Here is a 22,130-nt window from a genome sequence, read left to right on the forward strand (position 1 = left end):
AAGAACAAGTTATATAATCTTACCAGCTCTGATTTAGCATTGCATGAAGTATGATTCTGAAGTGATTTGGTTTATATTTTGCAGTAGTCTCAATATTACATATTCATGTTATGTATATTACTTACATGCCTTAGAATCAGAAAATAACTCTATTTTTTTTTGGAGGAGAGGGAGGGGAATAAGAAACACAGAAATGATGAGCAATTTCATATTTCTCTCCTATCACTTATAACCTCCGAAAATATTCTAAATGCTAATTCTACTATAAAAATATAATATGGACAGTAAGGAATTTATGAGTAATTTAAATTTGAGGTTGCCTTTAAATAAATAAGAATAAAATGAAAATAAATTTTCATAGGTACAAAATTGTGCAAGAAATGAATTAATAGTGGCAATCTGCTTTTCCCTAGGGGGAAAAAGAGATTCAAGTAGTGATGAAATTTTAACTTAGCAATAATCATTTAATTAAATATTAAGGTTGAAAAAATATACAAATTGTTGATTTTAGTTGGTTTTACCAACTATTAAACCCTACGTCATTGTTTTAGGGACCAGCAAACAAAAGTTAAGCTTATTAATATTATTCAGGTTTCTAAGCAAGCCTCCAATTTATGCAAAAAATAAGATTAAGTATTTGTCTAAGGCCATTTTGGAAGGGGAATGAGAAAAAAATTGATTTGTTGATGTGTAATGATACTGTATAAATTTTTCTTTTATTATTTCCACTTATTTCATTAGAATATTGTTTAAAATGACAATATTGAGACTAATTCTATATAATTACTACTTGAGAAATTCATTTTGACATGAAACAGCAAAACTAGCTTATTAGCATAAATTTATAGTTAATAAGTATTAAATTTATAAAACTGAATAAATTAAAGAACATTGGCTTTCTACTCCTTCACATACCCAAGAATTAATTTTTAAATGACTCCTAAGAAAATTAGCAACATAACATTCTTATACTTGGGTAGAATATTTACGCCTGACATTAAATTGACTTCTGTGTTCTTGAGAAGTTAGGAACCATTATACGCTGGAGCGTAAGTTAAGAAAAGCGTGGCAGAGTAGCTCCAAGCTACCTTTTAATTCCCATGAAGATAACATTGGGGGACAGCACTGTGCAAATGTAAGGAATCATTATGAACACACAGAGAGGAAGGGTGTTAGCAGAAAGGAGCATGGGGTTGGGATTCAGTTGCCATGGTTTCAACCCTGGTTCACTCTCAGTCACTTCTTAGGTACCTGCCCCCAAGGAATGTCTTAATTCCTCTGAAGTTCAGTTTCTTTATTTATTGGCAGGGGTGGGTAGTATACATCTTATTAGGTTGTTTCGAGGATTTTAAACAGATAACTAATGTGTATAAAGTAGAAGCAATAAATTTATCACTCTTTATCCAGGATTTCATTGAGTGATTCAAGTGTCAAAAGAAAAAAAATGCCAGTTATAAAATGTACTGATTCCCGCTGAATCTGACCTTTTATCTTATTTTGTTTTAGCAGTGAACAAGGTCTCGATGAACTTATCAATCCAAGCCCCAAAGCTGTCAAACACATGGCTGGGTAAGAGAAGGATGTTTTTCTTTTCTTTTCTTTTTCTTTTTTTTTTGGGGGGGGTGTTGTTTCTTTTTAACTAAGCACAATATGAACATAAATGACATAATCCTTCTATTTACAAAGTGAATATAAGTCTTTTAAAAGCATCACAATTTGTATATGTCCCTGGAAATTTGGATTATCTGTTTGTTAATTACAAGATAGGCAGCTGAAAACAACATGGGGTAGTGTCTTCACTGTTTGCAGTCTCGAGTGAAGCAGTTGAAGAGACTGTTGTGGCAGGAGCATGACTAGTCTATGTGTTGTTTGTTTTGTAGAATTAGCATGGATACCTTTGTCTCTCCAATTGATGAAAAATTATTAATAACAATTTTTTAAAAGATCTAGACGCTTCCTTAGACTCGTCACCAGCAACTATCATCCACCTTGTTTTTGAAGAGTATTTTATGGTAGGTAGTGGAAATTTTATGAGGTTCATTGTGTTCTAGGTGGTTTGCTGCTCCCAGAAAAGTTGTAGACCTAAATTCTGATGATTTTTTAAGCAGTATCTGTAAGGTGATGAAATTCACTTTTTGTCTCTGGTTACATGAAAATTTTTATATTATTATATACTACTATGAACATATATTTTGACAAAGTTTTCATAATTTTTCTTGAGTTTAGTTGATACGTTAAAATTATAAAATTTTAGAGGTGGAATGAAGGAACCTCAGAAAACTCAAGACCCGCGGTTTGAACAATTTGGAAACCTCAGTTTCAGCTGAGCCTACTCAATTTACAGAGGAGGAATTTAAGGTTCAGGAAGGTTACTTGACCAGGGTCACAGAGGAACACCAGTGGATACTGACGGTAGTTCTGTGATCTGTCAGGCAGTGAGTCATTCCTGAGCACCTACTGCCTTTGAGGAGTACAAGTAGGTGTCCTGAGTAGCACACTGGATTTAATTATAGGCCGCAGATGCCAAAAAGAGAATTCAGCAGACAAACCGAATCCTATTAACAGATGGCAATTATCTTAGATTAAAGCTAATTATGTATCAGGGCACAGAGATGTTATTCCAAGACAATAATAGGTTGTCAACTTAATATATTACATTTTGGAATACTCACGTACTGCTTGCTGGATACAGACTGCATGGTTAGAGTGTTGCATTTAAAAAGAAAAAGAGGCGTCGACTAGCTAGTTTAATGAACAGGACAAGCAGTAAATTTCAGATTCACAGATTCTTAGGAGTAGGTGTTAGAGATAGGAAGAGCCTTAGCAATGATCCATTGCAATCCCCTCATTTTACAGATGAGAATACTGAGGCCGGGGCAAAAATCTGTCTTCTGTGTGTTTTTCTAATTTCAGCCTAACTCCCAGCCCAGTTCCCGTTCTTTAAACCACAGCACAGGGGCTTCGATCTTAACTTAAGTGAAAGTTAATTGAGAACCTCAGGGAAACAGCGGAGGCTGTAAAGCCAGGACTGTTGCTCTTGCCATGGGACAGCCAAAGGCGTCTTTCACCACTCTGTAGGGGTCCCTGGAATGATGGCTTCATAGGTGACAATGGCACAAACGTGCCATAACTATGAAGCATTTTACAGCTTTCAAACTACATGGAAGTAATGATGCCTAAATATTCTAGTGTAGCCCTTTACTAGATCCTTAAAGCAAAATAAATGCAAGCAGTAGCTTGAGTAGACAAAATGTTACATTTTCCTGGATAAAATGTAGATGTAGGATTCCTGTGTTTGCAGGAACCCAGAGACTGAAAAAAAGTCTGTAAATGTGTTGTTTTCAATTTATTGAGATAAATTGCATAGTGCTCCCAATCAAGGCAATTCGGAACTGTTACTGAGACCCTTGTTTAATTAACACACAGTGCTGTTGTCTTTTGGGGACCAGTGATAGCACACATTTATGTTTTCTCCGTTAGTGTTTCTCAAACTGTGGTTGCAGCCCATTAAAGGGTTTTGTAATTAATTTAGTGAGTGGCATTTTTCCCAATTAAATAAAATGAATTAAACAGAGTTTAAAAAAATGAAAGTTCTTCTTATGTTGTAAGGGTATGATTTCATGAAATTTATATTTTATTGTGTGTCTGTCTATATGAAAAAAGAGAATATTAGGCACTGATGTAAATTGTATTTGTTAGTAGTATTTATAAAACAATTGTTTAAATATCACCGTTCTAGGTAGTTGGATGAATGAAATTTTCTATGTTCAGCAAAACACTTATTTGGAAGTTCTCATGTTTGTGGTTAACGTCATATTTTGAAAGGTTGCGGCTTTTAAATATATTATCTCCTCTGCAAAGTTTTATTATTTGCATGTGTTCTTCTAATATGAAGTTAACCTAATTTTAAAGATTGTTGTCTTTCAGGCACAGTTTAGCTTTGTGACAGATTTTGCAATCCATTTATACAAGAACATTATATTTTGGATAATGTTCATAGTTAATAATTTTTTGGAAAAAATAGATTTTATTTATTCATAGAAAGATGGGGAAGGGAGAAAGAGAAGGAGAGAAACATCGATGTGCAAGAAACATCGATTGGGTTCCTCTCGTGCACCCCCCAACTGGGGTCGAACCCGCAACCCAAGCCTATGCCCTGACTGAGAATCCAACTGGCAATCTTTCACTTTGCAGGACACCCAACCAATTCTCTCACATCAGTCAGGGCTAATCATTCTATATGTAGATACCAATTGACTATCTTTGAGAATCTTACCATTGAAGATAACTCAAAACAGTGGAAATTCAGTGAGGGGCTGTCTGTCTACCACAGAGATCTGAGAACGGTGACGAAGGATCACAGTGGATCTGTGAGCTGGGGGGACTCGCATCCTAGGAAAGGTTAGGGCTGGGGGAGGGAAATGCAGACCTTTCTCAGACCTTACTCATGCTTAACTTCTAAGTAGCCCCCCTTCAGTTCCTAACCTTGCATCAATTTTTTAATGAGTGAGATATATTTTATTTCTCTATTGTTAAAAAGGGTTGATGGAGGGAATGTGACACAGGTGGGTTGCTGTCCAAGATGGTGCGAGGAGCAGAAGTTATTGGTCCTGTGATTTCTTGACATGAGAGGCTATTGTATTTCTTTGAATAAATATTAAAACGAGGTTTAGAGGAACACATGGAGAAATCACAACTTCCCAGCCCTTAAAACAAGGCTTTATACTGAGGCAGTGGATTATAGCAAACGGCGTGAAAGGAAACGTTCTCTGCCTGGGAAAAGAAACTGGAAAGACTTCAAACAGAACCAGACATTTTCAGAGTGTGTAGCTAGATTGACCATGAAAACTGAGTTTAATTTGGCTTTTCAGTCATCATAGAGGGAAGGAAACGCAATTCTGATGATGGCTGGCACTCGCTTTTGCCAAATCTTATGTTAAGGGTAATCCAAATTTTAGAACTTATTATTTTTTAAATACATTTAGTTAGTGAATATGATTTTAAAAATAACAAGGATATTAGAATCAGTTTGTATCTTCATCAAGTTAAAACATTTCAGAGTGGAAAGTTCTTAATTACCACATTTGCCGTGAATAATTTGTCAATGTGTGCTGGTCATATGCTCTGGCAGTAAAGCCTGTGAAATCAGAGAATTTTCCTTCTGATCCAGCAAAATTCATCCTTCGCTGGATTGGTTAAAAAACTTTCTTCAAGGTTATCCATGCCAAATCAGGACATCTCAAAGTAGATGATAAGATAGCCAGTCCTTCCTATCTTCAACCAACTTGAACTCTTTGTTATCTCTAACCTAGCCCTTTTAATTTTTTTCTACTTAAAGAAATCAAGATCTTGACAAGCTCATCAAAGTGAATCCTGATACTCTCACCAACAACCGCAGGTAACAGAGCTATATTCATTATAGTCTTTCCTTCAGTCAGGAAGACTACTTTGTTTTATTCGTACTCTAAGCAGATTTATAACCTTAATGACATTATCAAAAGAACCTCATAATTAATCTGCAATCTTTTTATTTTTCTATTTAAAGAAACCAGGATCTTGATAACCTCATCAAAGTGAATCCTGCAGCGATCAGAAGCCATCAGAGGTAACCACACAAAAAAGCAGTGGTTTCATGTTTTCATCTGTCTGTTGTCCCTGGGTGGAGTGGATTTATAGTGTTTCTTTGCTGAACTGGCACCACCAAAACTCCTATCACTAATTCGAACTTATTTCCTTCTCTTCGAATAGCCAAGACTTGGACAAGCTTATTAAAGTGAAACCTTCAGCTCTCTGGAACACGGAACGGTTAAGTGACTTTCCCTAACTATCTTGACATGTTCTCAAGGTTCTGACTTGGGTATTTTCTAACTTTTCTCTTTCCTCTTCTTTTCTTCTCTTTTCTTTCTTTCCTGAAGACTTCCATCATTCTTCAGTGTCCAATGGGGACGTATTTGTGTCTCCTGGTCAGCAAGGAAACAGGCTGCACTCTTCTGGAATCCATCGTGTGGTTTTAGACTCAGTTCTGTACTTCTGATTTGCACTAAGGCTACTTAGAGTGTGTTGTCTTTGCAAAAGAGAGTGTCAGGACTGAAATGAAAAACGAGTGAAATTAAATAAGAAAAATTATTTCAGAGAAGCTGAACCAAACTTATGGTTTACGGAGACACCTACAGAGATTGGAAAGGATATCAGGGTTTTCAATCTCTACCTATGGACTATGTAGGTCCATAGCTAGTGTGGGCGCACAAAATATGGGAGCATATTTTAGCATTGGGCTTCCTTTTGAGTTCTGTGAAGGTCTTATAAATTCACTGTCTTTGTGTCATATTATTCACCTAAAAGGTTTTATTAATAGCTAATAGATAATGTACCAGAGTGCATTGCATTAGAAATCCAAATCGTTCTACCGACTTGAAATTGTATCATGAGAAATGTATAGATGGGAATCCTATGATATTTATATGAAATTTAAATATTGGGCATGATGTTGTTTTAAGATGGCGGCTTGATCCACAAATGTAACCTAGGTGATATCTGATGATTCTTCAGTGTTTGATATAATCTGCTCTGATGTTCAAGAATGATCCCAGAACAGACAAACGAGAGAGACTAAGCTGCCTGTTTGAAAATAAGTGACTTCATTCAGTTGGTTCAGCCACCTATATCTGTAAAGTATCTACACTGAGTGCTTGATTTCAGTGGGTAAAGAGAAGGATATTTTAAAGTACCTCTCAGTGGGAATAACAGCCACAAGGAACTTTTACATCCAATTCCATGTGACGTGAACACTGATTATTTAATAGCGTAACAGCAGTGAATCAGAGCTCTTTTATGTGATTTTGCTGACATTTCCAACAGCTGTATACTTAATTCAGAATTGGGGGCGGAAAAACTTCAGTCATTGATCAGAATGTAAGCAGGTGTCCCCGAGCTCCTTCTAGGAACACAGCGACCTGAACACACGCAGATGGGCACAGAATTTTCATTGATTCAGGGAGAAACTGCCTGGCTTTTAGCAGTGACAGTTTCATATCTTCATGAATGAAGAAATATTAAAGAGAGATTCAATTACTTGTAGCCTATAAACTGCTGCTCCCAAATGAAGGTTGAAAAGCATGTCCTGGCTGGTGTGGCTCAGTGGACTGGGTGCCAGACTGTGAAGCAAAGGGTCACCGGTTCAATTCCCAGTCAGGGCACATGCCTGGGTTGCAGGCCAGGTCCCCAGTGGGGGGCACTCGAGAGGCAACCACACATTGATGTTTCTCTTCCTCTCTTTTTCTCTCCTTTCCCCTCTCTCTAAAAATAAATAAAACCTTTAAAAAAAAAGAAAAACATCTAGTGACTTTTAGGCCTTTGCATTAGAAGAGGCATTCTTTGTCTGAAGTAGAAAAAACGAACCTCTGAACTATTGGTAGTATTATATTGACTACTTCTACCTTTTGAATGGCTTCCTATTTGCTGAGACATACCTCCAAGTTTTTAGTATTTCAACAAGAGTCCCTTCTTACTGCATTTTTTAAAATATTGCTGCTCCAGATAGAAAACTGGAGGGTGTGGGAGAGGGTGACATTGATTCTTCCCATTGCCTCATCCCCCATAATCAATAAGTCACTTTGCATGCTCCTAATCATGTCAGGAGCAGAGGCACTGCGTCTTCCCCACCACTACTATAGTCTAGATTACCGGTCAGGCTCCTGACTAGTTCCTCTGCTGCCGGTCATACCTTCTACCCTCCTGTCCCTTGGCCACACTGTAGAGTGATCTTTCTAAAACGGCAATCTGATCACGTCGTTCTTCTGATAAAATCCTTCAGTAGCTTCTCACTGCCACTGCATAACGGCCAGACTCCTTAACCTGGTTTCCAAAGCCCCATCCTGCCTCCATAGGCCTTCTCACCACATCCTCTCTTTTGGTCCACAGACATGCCTCAACTTACTCACACTCCTCACTCCTCCTTCCCTGCTATTGTGTGGGCAACTTCAGCTCAACCGTTAGGTCTCAGCCTCAGGCTCTGGAAATTCTACCCCTCCACCCTGCCCACCACATCTGCCTCAGGTCCTTCTAGACGTTCTCAAGCTCTCTACACTTTCCGTCCCATTGCGCTTGTCTCTTAGAGGGAATGATTATTTAATCATCTCTCTTTAACTACAGGATTTTTAATGTCCTGTTCACCTCTTTATCTTCAGTGCATAGCCCTGTGCATGGCTCATATCAAGGGTTTAATAAGTACTCTGTGATTTAAAGGCTAAGTTTCAAACTCATCAAGGCCCTATAATAATCCACCTAGATAAAGCCTATTGCTTTCCAGCTCTAACACTCTGAGACCCTTAAAGGAAACCAGAATGAAGAATCTGATATCTCCTAAGTGGTCTCCTGGAGCCAATGACGGCCTCCTGCTCATGGCAAAATCTCAGTGAACCACGATGAAGTAGAGCCATTAACATTCTCGGTCACATCTTATATTTAAAATACCTAAATGTTTCAATTTCTTTATGGGCCTGTAAATTTCTTCAATATATAATCTTTAAAACTCTCTCATTGAAAAAGATTATAAAAAATACAAAGCTGGGTCCACTCGGCAATGTCAGCAGAGCTGAAGTACGGTCATGTCCCTGTACTCCGTACTCCTTTCAGAGACAGATACTCCTTCTGAACTAAAGTTAAAGCCAAGAGTTTGTTCTTGGCATAAAAGAAGTAACATAGTAAAATTTCTATATGGACACTCTTAATTTTGCAAATGTGTTTGATACTATGCAGAAGCAATTTAAGTAAGCTATAGTGAGAGAAACATATTGAAGCTTTTCGTAAATACCTCCCACACCTTCACGAGGGAGGAGCAGTTGGGAGTAAGCTGATAACTCTCTCAAGCAGTGCTTATCCCAGGGAAAGTTAAAAAAGAGACAATAATACCTTCATCCAACAAATTTCTATTTGTCCCTTAATCTGCTCTGTAAAGCAGCAGTTATATTCCTTAAAGAGACAGTAAAAAATAAATTACATGACAACACAGATAAATGCTTATATTCAAATGTGTGCTCTGACCCGATACACATCTCACATTTTCTCCCAAGCATTTTAAAATTTACACAGAGAAAGGCGTTTTAGTTGCTATTATTAACAGAATTTCTTTTTAGCATCTCTCACTGTATCCGCAGAGAGGTGATGATGTTTCTTAGCGTTAACTCCAGATGCTCATAAACTATACAGTTTTAAGGTCTTCCTTCCGCTGCAACTGCCACGGAAAGGGCTGGAATGAAGCTGTGCTCCACCCTGCAGCACTTGGCTGGGCTTCTATTAAAATCTCTTTTCACACTTTGACTCACAACTCTCCATCTTCTTCATGGTGCAAAAGACACGACACAATAGATGTGATCTTAATTAAAGAATGAAATTTATTTTTACATCCTTCAGCTTGGGAAGTTTATGGGCAACCTGAACTTTTTGTTGAGTACTTCAAGTGCTGTGGACATTAATCAGGATGAACAACCAAAGCAAATATACATTTTGTTCTTTACATAATCTGGAACTTTTTGTTTTGCCTTAAATATTAGTATAGACTATTCAGAATTAAACCTTATCATCTGCCCTACCAAAGTTGATATGTGGCTCTATCTAATCAAAACAACAAAAATTCTATGAAACCACCAATAATACGGTTTGGTCGATCATTCACTTAGACCACTTTGCGAGTGTGCATCTTCGAAGGCATGCACAGGTTCCAACTTTGAGTTATCTACCTATATAGTTGTTACATGTGTAAGGTCATAGTTTCTCTTCTCTCCTCAAGTTCAAACCAGTTCCCATTCTCCCTCACAAGAGCTAGGGTCCAAAAGGACTTGGAGGGGAAGTGAGGGAAGTGGTGGTAGGGGATGGGGGTGGGGAGTGTAGGCAGAGCAAAGACACAGCAGCCAGGCCTGAAAATGCCCGAGGAAGTGAGCATGTCCACCATCAGGCTGAGAAACTTAACATAATCGTGTTGTGAGGGCAGAAGCAGATCCGTATTAGTTTGCTAGGGCTGCTGTAACCCGAACCACAGACTAGGTAGCTCAGAGCAGAAATTTATGTTCTCACAGTCCCGGAGGCTGGAAGTCCAAGATGAAGTGTCAGTAGGGTAGGTTCCTTCCGAAGGCCATGAGGAAGGGCTCTCTATTTTCGGCCTCTCTCCTTGTCTTATAGAGGGCTGTCTTCACCCTGCATCTTCACGTCATCTTCCATCTGTGTGTGTCTGTGTCTAAATTTCCTCGTCTTATAAGGATACCAGGCATATTGGATTAGGGTCCATCCTAATACCTCATTTGAACTCGATCATCTCTGCAAAGACCCTATCTCCAAATAAAGTCACATATTGACATAAGGTCATTGGGGCTTCAACATACGAATGTGGTGGTGGTGGTGGGTGGGGGGCACAATTCAATATACAACAACATTCCATAAAAGGAAATAGAGCCAGGGTGGGGAAATATGTAAAGAAAGAAGGAAATACATTCAGTTCAGGGGTGAGGTAAGGCAGGGTCCAGTGGCTGACACAAATGGAGGCAAAATGTCTGTCACTGCCCTCACCCGCTGTCTCTCTAAGGTCGGGGTGCGCACTGTGTGCCTGGCTGTGGGTGGAGCTGACTGTCCTAAAGGGTCAGGGTCTGATATTTTCCCCTGAGGGCTCCTTTCATGTCTTCCCCAGAGCTAGGTAAGGTAATAATAGATTTCCCCTGGAGAAGGAGAAGAAGAGAATTTAAGTTAATTTAGTTTAATTTCCACAGCCATGTTTGGAGAGGTCACGATGTGCAAGGCGGGGTTAGGTCACGGTCGTGTGTCACTACTCCCGAGTGGTAATGAAAAGATGGCGCTCCCTCCACCCAAGGCTGGCAATGGGATGCTGACTAACTTGCGGACTTACCCATTGCCAGTGATTCGGATGTTATAAAGAAGAATATTACATCTTATTCTACATCTAAGAGAGTTTTTAATATTATTTTTCATCCTTACCAATAATAATTTTGCAAGTGAGAGTTCCTACATTGTTTCTAGGTAAAATAACCTTATTCAAATCTACTATTCAGGCCCAGAAGGGAGATTTAGAAAACCTGAAGTTAATTCTAAAGATGTGAAAAGGCAGGGCAGAAAGAAAAATGCAACAATAGTCCCTCAAAATTTTGGGATCAATAATGCCTACTGCCGCATCACTACACTTCTATTAATCATGATTTATTTATGCTTATGCAGTTCACCTACAATTGTAGACATTGTGTCCACAAAATTTATTTACATAAACTCATGTATTCTCACCGCAACCTTACATGTTTAGATACTATTATCCTAGTTGACGAAAGGAAGCTTAGAAATTTTGCCAAACTTGCTCAAGGAAGGTAGGGGTAGATGGCCTCACTCTGACTGCTGAACCAGGTTCCGAACCAATGAGGTCCATGCCAAAGGCTTTTCCAAACTCATGAAAAACATCAAGAACTACCAGTGTTATGGCACAGATATGCTGTAAATAACTAATAAATAAATAACATACCAGAGGATATTTATTGTATCTTATGAAAGTGTGTCAAATTATCAATATAGCCCAAGATTTAAGAGTCTAATTGTCCCATTTATCCTTCACATTATCAATTATTAATTCAAATTTTGGGTTGATTTTTCATATTTCCATAATCCAAAAAGCTGGAATGAAATCTCTAATTAAATATCCAAGAATTGATTTCAGATGGACAGATGGCTCAGCCTCAAATCTTGACTCTTTTACAAATTAGTTAATTGACCTTGGAAAATTCACTTAGCCTTTCTGAGCCCCAGATGCAGTCCTGCAAGATTTCGTGAGATCTGAATGAGATAATCCCCATGGAAACACACAATTAGTGCTTTGTGACTCAACATAGTGCTCATTGAATATTAGCTGACTGTGAATAGCAGTGGTTCCTTTCAGACCAGATTTCTCAATCCTCCCGAAAATTAGTTCTTTCTCTCAACATCACGCTCTCGTGCTTCCGTTGCAAAGATCAATAGCTCGATGTCAGACATTCAGTGTCCCATGTCCTCACACCACAGCGACTACGTCTAAGATTGTGTGCTAATTTTAAAGTTTTAGTTCTGTTTTTTTTAATTTCCTAAAATTGTATTGTAATGAAAATACATACATATAATTTTTACATTTTTTTCTATAGAGATCGGGACCTGGAAAATTTAATTGAAGTAAATTCTAATGTGTCTAAAAATAAGAGTGGAAGGTAAGTAAGGCTTATTGTAATTTACTTTTGCTTTATGAAATCCCTATGAGCCTGTATAAGTTCTGTAAACTTGGAATATTTTCTGAGAAATTAGACTACGGTACGGTATTGAAATATAAATACTACCTCAATACAAAAAAAGAACAATGTACAGGGTGTTTAATAAGCTGATATAGAAAAAGCTTAACAAAACTCAAACTCTGTTGAAATTTCTGACTAAGAGCCTGCTGTTCTATTGCTTAGTGTAAAAGGCGTCATGGAAATTCAAATTTCTGCACTTGGTCTGTGAAGATTTATTTTTACCCACTGTTGCTTGGTAGGCTTTCAGTGCTGCAGAAAGCACCCTGAGAATATCCTCCTTGGATGCCTAGTGCTAAAAGAACTCACAGATTCATCGCAGCCACCAAACAGGGCCTCACTCTGAAATGGCTTTAAAACTATTGCACATGGTTGCTTTCACAGGAAGGTTTGGGTGGAAGCTGTACTTTATTGTTGTTACCTGCTGTTTAAATTAGGAAAGAATTAAAAAAAATATTCCATGTTTAGCAGTTCTTCCCCCAACATATGTAGGAGGGAACCCTAAAAACACCAGGGCCCATTTTGTGTCTTCTTAAGGATCACCTGCCTCTTCTGTTTAAAAATTATTTTTAATGAAAAGAAACGATATTGTGTATATTTTGTGCTGAGAATAGAAAATCAGGAAAAGATCTGGGTTACTTATTTTTTCCCCCAATGTGTATAAAAGGCTCTTGCATCTAACAGGTAGTTTCTTTCTGTTCCCCTTAATTCCTCAAATCATCCACTTCCTTTTGTGTGTGTGTTGTACTAAGTGAGCCTTTGATAAAACGAGAGACCAATTTTCAACAAGATCTATTTTTCTTGGAAAAACACTCGCTACTTTGAGAGTAGGACAGGGCTTACAATTAACTGACCTCATTCAAATATTATTTGAGAGTGATCACAGTAAAAAACAAATACAAGTAAATGATGAAGTATAATTTAGAAACTTCCCATTTAATATGATTTGAGAGGGGCTTTAGTTTCAGGTGGGCTTGCTCATGGCATGGAGGCTTATTGGAAGGACGCATGAGGAAGTATTGATCGAATTTCATCAAAACTCAAGAGCAGCAATGGTAGCATGGCCGGGCTTCCCAGAAGCCTGAACCGGAAGGTTGCTCATTCTTGACTGCAGGACCTGCCCTTAGGAAAACCTGGACATTAACCCTAGGTTTTTTGGCTTTTTGTTTTCTGTCATTAATATAACGTAGCTACTCCCCAAATGTTGGTTTCTGCCTATTTTTCGCCTGCTCCTTTCTCGACTTATTAGCTTCCATATTCTCTACTCTTTATCAGTTTGATAACCAAGAATTTTTGCTGCCTCACAGCTTCTGCTTTCTCACAACTGCAGCCTACCCCAGCTCTCTCTCCGTGGTGTGTCAGGCGCCTTTAGCAAGGCCGTGTGGGCGTGGCCACCTGCCTAGAAGGTGTGGAAATGAAAACACACACCACCAGGGGCTCGAAGGGGCACGCACTGTCCTTGCCCTTCCTGCAGTTTCCTCTGTGCCCCCTCCAGGATATGCTGTATTTTGCCATATGTAATGTGCATGCTTTTGCCCAAAGTTTTGAGGGAAAAATAAGGATGCAGAACATACGTGGGCATAATGAGTACATACCATAGGAATAATAATCCTGTGTATAATGCACACAAAAATGTGGGTGCGCATTATACACAGCAAAATACGGTAATCCAACTATCACATACACATTCACAAGTGCACCCACCCTCTCCCTGATGGGAGGGTGATGACCACGCTCAATTACTACCTCCAGAGGCTTTAACTGTCCCCAATGCAACACCACCTGTGGATCCCCGAGTTCTGTTGCCAGGCGGTAGCCATTCTCCGGTTCCGTCACAGTCATGCACAGGTATGATTTCTCATGGCTCTGCTATTCACACACGAGGTAAGTGTAGTCACTGCCCAAGCACTGACAGAACAACCATAATAAAATTTTTCATTTGAAAAAGAGTGACAAAAGAAGAAATCTTTGACCTCAATTCTTACATCTAAGTATTCTGGCTACAGAAAGGAAAAGTTCACTTGTCTCTCAAAATGAACAAATAACAGAAAAAAATCCTGATGATCAGAGAGTAAGAGAAACGACAGGCTAGTAAATTACAGCGATGGAATGAACCCAAGTGTTCTGGCACCAAGTTCTCTGTGCATTTTTCTATGGCAGTTATTTTTATATACTTATCATATATGACCTTGACTGTTTTATAGAAGTATATCCTAACACATATGATACAGGATGGTAAGCTCTTAATAAGCCTTTATTCTTTATGCAAACAAGATTTAAAAGTTTGTGATAATATATATGTTTATCGGTTAAAATCGATTTTGGCCTTTAATCTCAGAGTGTTAAGGTTAAATTAATAAGACAATGGAAATTAAGTAAGAATCTGGGGCCAATCCATTGAACTGGGACTTGATTCACTCCATGGATGTATTTACTTTGTACAGTAATGCGATGTCCAAGGAAATATATGTGTTCTAATTAGTATATCCACCGAGTTGTGCAACCATTACCACAATCAATTTTAGAACATTTTTATCACCTTGGAAAGAAATCCCATGCCCATCAGCAGTCACACATCATTTTCTCCCAACCCCTCAGGCCAGGCACTGCTAATGGACTCTCTGCCTCTGTGAACTGCCACATTCTGGATATTGCATACCCATAGAGTCACATAATATGTAGTCCTTTGTGACGGGCCTCTCTTACGTAGCACAGCGTGTTTCAGGATGCATCCGTATTGTAGCATGTATCAGTATTTCATTTCTTTTTATTGCCAGATAACATTGTATGTATTTCTAGCATTTTGTTTATGTATTCTTCAATTACGGACATTTAGGTTGTTTCTGCTACTAGATCATAATTCACTCTTGTGAAAAATGCTGCTATAAACATTCGTACGTAAGTTTTTCTATGGCATATGCTTTCATTTCTCTTGGGCGCATACCTCGGAGTGGAATTGCTGGGTTGTATAGTAACTCTATATTTAACGGTTTGAAGAACTGACAGACTGTTTATCAGATCGGCTGTGCCATTTGAGGCTGTCATGAGCAGTGTGTGAGCATTCCAGATAGGTAGATGTTCACGCTGAGATTCCCCTGCAGGGAACATTTTCTCAAGTGTAGTTCCATTTGGAGTCTGTGGGATCCAACACAATGTTTGGATGTATGTTTTATAGAGCTGTTGTTAAGTTAAGAAGCCGAACTATGGCCATTAACCGGAATTTACAATTCCTCAATTCGTTGCAATGAAGGATAATTTAACAATAAAGCTGTCAAGGGACAAACATTGTGAGTCATGAATTCTCTTTCATGACTGTCACTCAAGGCCTCTGAGAGGGATGAGTTGGCAGAGAGTCCTCTGTGGCACCGGCTCCCAGACTTCAGTGCCCATCAGCATCCCCTGCGGTCCAGGGACCACGCTGGGGGAACCTGTGCTCACTTGAGTGAGGTGTTGGGCTGTCTGGCCTCCATGGTGGTCGTTCCCAGCCTTGACGTGCATGCAGATTCACTGGGAGGGATGAGAAGAATCCCATCACCCAAGCTGTTCCTCCAACTAATTAAATCAGCAGCATTTTGAAAAGCACTACAGGTTATTTCGCTGGTCGTCAGAGTATTGTCTAGCTATTATCACGGTTCCGAATAATAAAAAAATTAGTGTCACCACTTAATGGCATCAAGATAAAATTTCCTTTGTAAAATCTATCACCATCCCGTGGAAAAAAAAATGCTTGGAAACTATCACATGATGATTATGGGGAAGTGGTACCCTGATTTGAATTCTGGAGGTGAGAAAGGATGTCAAGGGGAAAATGAGTGCAATACAAAAATAAACTCCATAGTTAGTTAAATATATTGTAGCAATGTTAATTCCTCAGTGTTGCCAAATGTACCATGGTTATGTAAGGTATCAGCACAGGAGAAGCTGGGTGCAGGGTGTATGGGGGTTTGTAGTACTATCTGTGCAGCTTTTCTATACATTTAAAATCATTCCAAAGTAAGAAGTCCACTTTGAAAAACTCTTATCATCTCCCTAATCTAGTTGGGAAGCAAAACCCATCAGAGGTGGTTGTTCCGCATTCCAAATTTATTTATTAACATTTGGTTTTTATTCACCATTATAAAAACTAAATCTTTCATGAAGGCATTGTCATTAATTTCATAAACCCAACGAAGAAATGCTACTTTTATTAGTCTGTTTAGGCTACTATAACAAAATACCCCAGACTGGGTGGCTTAAACCACAGAAATTTATTTTCTCACAGTTCTGGAGGCTGAAGTCCAAGATCAAGGTACTTCAGGGCTGGGCTCTGGAGAAGCCTCACTTGTTGGCTTGCAGGTGTCCACCTTCTCACTGTGTTCTCAGGTGGCCTTTCCTCTGCAAATGCACACACACAGGGAGAGATCTCTGATGTCTCTTCCTCTTCTTGTAAGGACACCAGTCCTATGAATTTAAGGCTCCATCTGCCCTTATGACCTCAGTTAACCTTTATTAACTCCTTATAGGCCCTGTCTCCAAATCACACTGGGGGTTAGGGCTTCCACATGTGAATTTGGGGGGGACACAATTCAGTTCATTACACTTCTATTTGCAAATTATTTCCCTCTCCTACCTGCAGTTTTTACAAACTGGTGATATTTGATTTTTACATTGTTAAGGACCATGCAAACACATTTCAAACTCACTGACAACCTTTATCCTTTGAAGCTGTTTCCTAAAATTGGGTTTTGTATTGTACATTTTTATTTGAATATTTCCAAACAATTCTTCACTAGGTTTATTATTCCTGGAATGACATATTGTAATAATCACATTAGAAAACCTTCTCATAGTATTAATTCCACTTTCTCATTACTTAGTATCACTTTAACTCAGCTGTATGTTTTGTGAAGCATCTATCTTAAAACTAGAAGATGACCTTCCACATGCCAGAGATGATAATATGTGAACAAATATTTACCTCTTCTTTTAGAGCTTTTGGATGTGGAAGGAAGAGCCCACTTACCAATGATAAGGCATGACTGAGATCTAAATTTTGCTTTTGGTTTTCATGTCTCTTCTGTGTTAGAGTTTACTAGCGTGGAGGAGGAAAGGAGCTAAAGCTTTCTCTATTCCGGCATTAGAGATTTTCTGTTTCTAGGAAAAAGCAAATATGCCTATACTTTGTTAAGCATAGTGGCATTTGATTAGCAGAAATCTAGGTCAAAGTGCTTCTGCAATCTTCAAAGTATTGCTTTCCATTAAAAATAAAATGAAAACTGGAATTTCTCCAAGCAACCCCTGGATAATTTCCACTAACCTGATAAACTCTCAGATGTATTGCACATGAAAAGCTCTCTAAAATGGCACTGCTGCTGTGAAGATGTTACTGGAACGATTTCAGATGGCTCCTGCCCTTCGCGAAATATCTACCGTGGCGCTAGACTATGAGCCACGTGCCTACAGAGTAGTGTTGAGTGGCAGTGCGTCTGTGAAGAAGTGAAGCTGCGTGCACTCGATCTGCGCGTCTGTGCAGAGACCCGGCAAATGTAAAGAGGTTCATGTTACGGGAACACAATTTCAATAAAGTAAAAAAAAAATTTTAAGATAAAAAAATTCTAAATGGCTTTGAGTTTAAGTGCCAAATGTTTGTTTGCTTTCTCAGGCAAGACGGCCGAGTCAATGGACCGTCCAGTGCTCTGAACAACCAGTCCCCTAGAACCGCGGCCCGTGCTTTTGAAGCCAGGAGGAGTTTCAGGTAGTGCCAGGGTCACTTGTGAAACAAGCGAGAGGGCTGTCTCCTTCTGTTTGTAATAGCTGTTATACCTACAACCTGACCCTTGTTTTGAAATGCAGAGATTCCTAATTTTATTAGTGGCTCAACAGGCTTACACAAAGGTGTTGAGTTAGCAGCTTTGGTCATTAGTAAGTTGTGACTTCTGGAAAGTGTAAAATGTGGTTTTCCCTTTAAAAGCCTGAATTTTAAAAAAATGATTGCAACATCGGCGTTGACATTCTTTAGGTAGATTTACAAGTTTCATTAAATCAGACATTCTGGTAGTTAAGGTCCATTTTTGTGGGAGGTTTGTGGGGCCTGGATGGTTTGGAAATACGAATGGGATGTCAGGGAAGCGGACACTACAGCACATTACACAAATGTTCAGAGTCGTCCTCGGGCTCTGCCACGGATGTAGTGAGTGACTGGTTTTCACGATAGCATTCTGGAGGCAGGCCGGGCGTGGGAGGGAGGAACGAAACGGGAGACTGGAAGGCCTTGCACAGAAGTGAGTGAATACCACTTGAATGTTTGCGTTGCGGAGGTTATAGTTTAGCATACAGCATTGTTGCATTGGGTTGAGTAATAGCCTTGCTGTTTTAATTATTCTTGTAAACACACTTTAAACATAAAATGAACTGCTTTTCCCCAGCTCTGATGCCGACCCCAGGCCTGCAGGACCCCAGGATACGGTTGTATACACGAGGACATATGTGGAAAATAGGTACTGGAAAGTCATTTAAAATATTGTGCTCTACCGATGATTTTGCAATGATCTGTGTTTAAGAAGAAATGGCATTATTTTAGAGTATGCTTGCTGTTTTCAAATAGGAGACCATTTAAGGGTACATTGGATTCTAGGTATATAATTATTTATGTTTCCAATATTAAGTAGTTGTCAGATAATCATAAAAAATCACTCAATGGACTATATAATATTTTAATATAGCATATATATATATATATACATAATAGGATAGCCATTTGGAAGTTTTCAAATAGTTTATGTAAGAATATGACTATATGTTTATAATTACCTTTATAAAAATCACACAAGAATGTCTGTGCTAATTTGGAGTTGTACTTAAATTAAATTGTTCTGTCTATCATTATTTACCTCTTATCTGAAGTGAGTGGTATAACTTTTGGTAGATATGCTCTGGCCCAAATTACAGGAATTAATGCTCATGAAATCTGCTGGGTGTATGATAGATGTTGAGGAAAATGTGAACCAAGGTCAGGAATGGACAATCCATTTGATTTTCAAGGAGACGAAAAACAAGACTTAGTCCAATTGTGGGGTAATATAATGGTAGGGCATGCAAATGTGGTATTGGTGACACGTGGTGATCAGAGCCTATTTCTCGGACACGACAAATGTACAACTACACGTGAATCAATTCTAAGTGACATCTGGAACTAGTTGAGTGACTCCTACCCTCAGCGTGCCCTGCACATGTGTAACTGAGAAAACACATCAAAATGGGTAGGAAAGGCTGAAACACACTTTTGCCATAGACCCTGCCCCCAGCACAGCACCTTACAATCAGAAGGGACCTCCAAACTCCCAGATTCTCCTCAAAGAGCAAAGGATTTGGATTGCACATCTAGACCCCCAAATGTCGTGGCTGCTACACGGGGGGCAGACCCACAGTTACAGTACCTGCCTCAGATAGCCACCAGGGCTCAGTGTTCAGGAATCCCACAGAAAACAAACAGAAAAAAAAATGTTAGAGAGAAGAAGAAAGAAAAAAAGACAAAGAGACCAAAGAGCAGAGCATCTTGGAGGGCTTCCGGGGCAGGGGCTCCAGGAAATTCAGTACATTCAGTGTCAGAAGGTGAGCAACCACCCAAAAAGTAACAAAATGAAAAAGGTTTCTCCACCTCACACATAATTTATCTTGTAAAATGCACCCCCAGATTTGGTTTTTCTGCTTCATCCTATTCTCCCTAAAATCTTCACTGACAGTGTAATACAGAATCCCAAAAATCAGACTTGGGATTGAATGTCTGTCATTTGCTGACCGTGTGGCCCTGGGAAAGCTACTTAACCTCTTCAAATCTCAGTTCCCTCATTAAAAAAAAAGCAACAACGGAAAACGGGAGTAGTGATATATGTGCCATCCATAAATATGTGCAAATTCTTATTTAGCGTCGTGGATTGTATGTTCCATAAAGCAGATTCTATTTCTGACAGCAGTCTGCCTATGGGCAGTTTGGAGGGGAAGAGAGATTTCTCGTTAAAGAAACCCCCCCAGTGAGGGCTGTGGAGTCACCACTCACTCTCTGAAATCAGAGGAACATACTGCTTCCAACCCTAATATACTCACAGGTAGCATATGTACTTGGGAAGCAATTATGAGCAGCCAGTTGGCTATTGCATTACAGATTTCGTTTGTCTCCAGGAAGGAGTGGCCTTTATAGACTGGCGCAATCTAAGAAATGGAACAAAGAGAACTTCTTTAAATTACACTTTTCTTTTTTGCTTTCATGCTAAACTAGTCTTTCTTGGATGTTTTCAAGTAAAAATAAAAATTTTTATAGCTTTGGGTAAAAGTTCAAGTCTCTAGTTCTCCGTGTGAACGGCGTGTATGTAAATGAGCTTGTACTGGCTCTCGCTTCATGCATTTCCTTTATGTTAGACTACATGTAGCTTTCTTTTGGTAAATAAATGAGGGAGGTGCAAGCATGAATTTCATTTAAAAAATGACATTTCTTGCTGTGCACCCTTGCCCCCTTCTCTATTTACTTCAGTAGATATGCCAGCTTATGTCAACTTGGAGGTGGCTTGTGCATCAAGTTTTCTCCAGATTAAAAAAAAAAGCCCTGGCTGGTGTGGCTCGGTTGATTGAACACCAGCCTGTGAACCAAAGGGTCGCCTGTTTGATTACTAGTCAGGGCACATGCTTGGGTTGTGGTCCAGGTCCCCAGTAGGGGGGCACATGAGAGGCAACCACACTTTGAGCCTTCTCTCCCTCCCTTCCCCTCTTTCTAAAAATAAATAAATAAAATCTTAAAAGAAAAAGAAATATTAAAAAAAAAGCATTTAAAAAAAAAAAGCATTTCCCTGGCCGATGTGGCTCAGTTGGTTGGAACATCACTCTGTAACCTAAAGGTTATGAGTTCAATTCCCAGTCAGGGAATATGCATAGGTTGTAAGCATGATCTAGGTCCCCAGTCAGGGCTTAAATAGGAGGGAACCAATCAATGCTTCTCTCTCGCATTGATGCTTCTCTCTCTCCCTTTCTCTCTCCATTCCTCTCTCTCTCTAAAGCAGTGAAAAAATGTCCTCAGGTGGGGCTAAAAAAAATGATATTAGTGTACTGGCCTGGCTTGTAACATCACAAAGAATGCAATAATAAAGCTGGATGAGGAGGTGTGTGTGCTTTCTCACCTGCATACAGGTGGGTATATGCAATGTGAGTATGTTAATACTAGGGAAACAGCTCAGTTCTCATGTGTCCACATGTGTTGCTTCTAGTAAATCACCAAAGGAGGGCTATCAGGAGAATGCCTCTCGAAAATACATACAAACTGTTTATTCGACTTCAGATAGGTGAGTATGTCTATATTTCCATACGTAAACGCCTATATGCACACACCTGTATGCACATTTTATATATATTCTTGTTTATTGTACTTGGAGAGGGTACTCCAGATGGTGACTGTATATACAGGGTGGGGCGAAAGCAGGTTTATAGTTGTGTGCACATGGACACAGTTTATTCCTGTACTATTGTGTATTAATTATTGTATTGTTTTCCATATGAACAACCGTAAACCTACTTCTGCCCCACCCTGTAAGTGTGTGAAGTACAACCACCCCTGCATCCAGGAATTTGTTCCTCGGCTCCCGGGCTGTTGCTAATGCACTTTATTCCAGTGGAGCCTTCTGTGCCCTACAGCTGCCCCCCGGGCCAGCGCCTCTGCTGCAGCTGATTCCCAGGGGTCCCCAGAACTGCCACATTATTAGAGTCTAGGTTGCATTGCGTCACCAGACTGTGCCCCTCGCCCCTCCCTTGTGGCGGTTTCCCACAGCCGTGTACCCTTACAACAGCTGCGTGGATGTGCTG

General features: G+C 39.4%; 1 protein-coding gene across 6 annotated transcripts in view; it reads left to right on the forward strand.

Annotated features, from left to right (window-relative positions):
• SCEL (sciellin) overlaps positions 1–22,130 on the forward strand; it is a 99,883-nt gene that overhangs the window by 70,142 nt on the left and 7,611 nt on the right. For 4 of the 6 annotated variants that reach the window (XM_045201624.2, XM_053916688.1, XM_053916690.1 and 1 more), the window contains 8 exons: positions 1,507–1,569; positions 5,339–5,398; positions 5,546–5,605; positions 5,749–5,805; positions 12,165–12,227; positions 17,947–18,039; positions 18,710–18,781; positions 21,539–21,613. In XM_045201624.2, the coding sequence (XP_045057559.2) occupies positions 1,507–1,569; positions 5,339–5,398; positions 5,546–5,605; positions 5,749–5,805; positions 12,165–12,227; positions 17,947–18,039; positions 18,710–18,781; positions 21,539–21,613 (543 nt within the window). The remainder of the gene's footprint in view (positions 1–1,506; positions 1,570–5,338; positions 5,399–5,545; positions 5,606–5,748; positions 5,806–12,164; positions 12,228–17,946; positions 18,040–18,709; positions 18,782–21,538; positions 21,614–22,130) is intronic. The other 2 variants (XM_053916687.1, XM_053916689.1) reach the window with 2 other exon arrangements.

This window comes from Desmodus rotundus, chromosome 13 (genome assembly GCF_022682495.2).
Source record: "Desmodus rotundus isolate HL8 chromosome 13, HLdesRot8A.1, whole genome shotgun sequence".
Taxonomy (NCBI): Eukaryota; Metazoa; Chordata; class Mammalia; order Chiroptera; family Phyllostomidae; genus Desmodus; species Desmodus rotundus.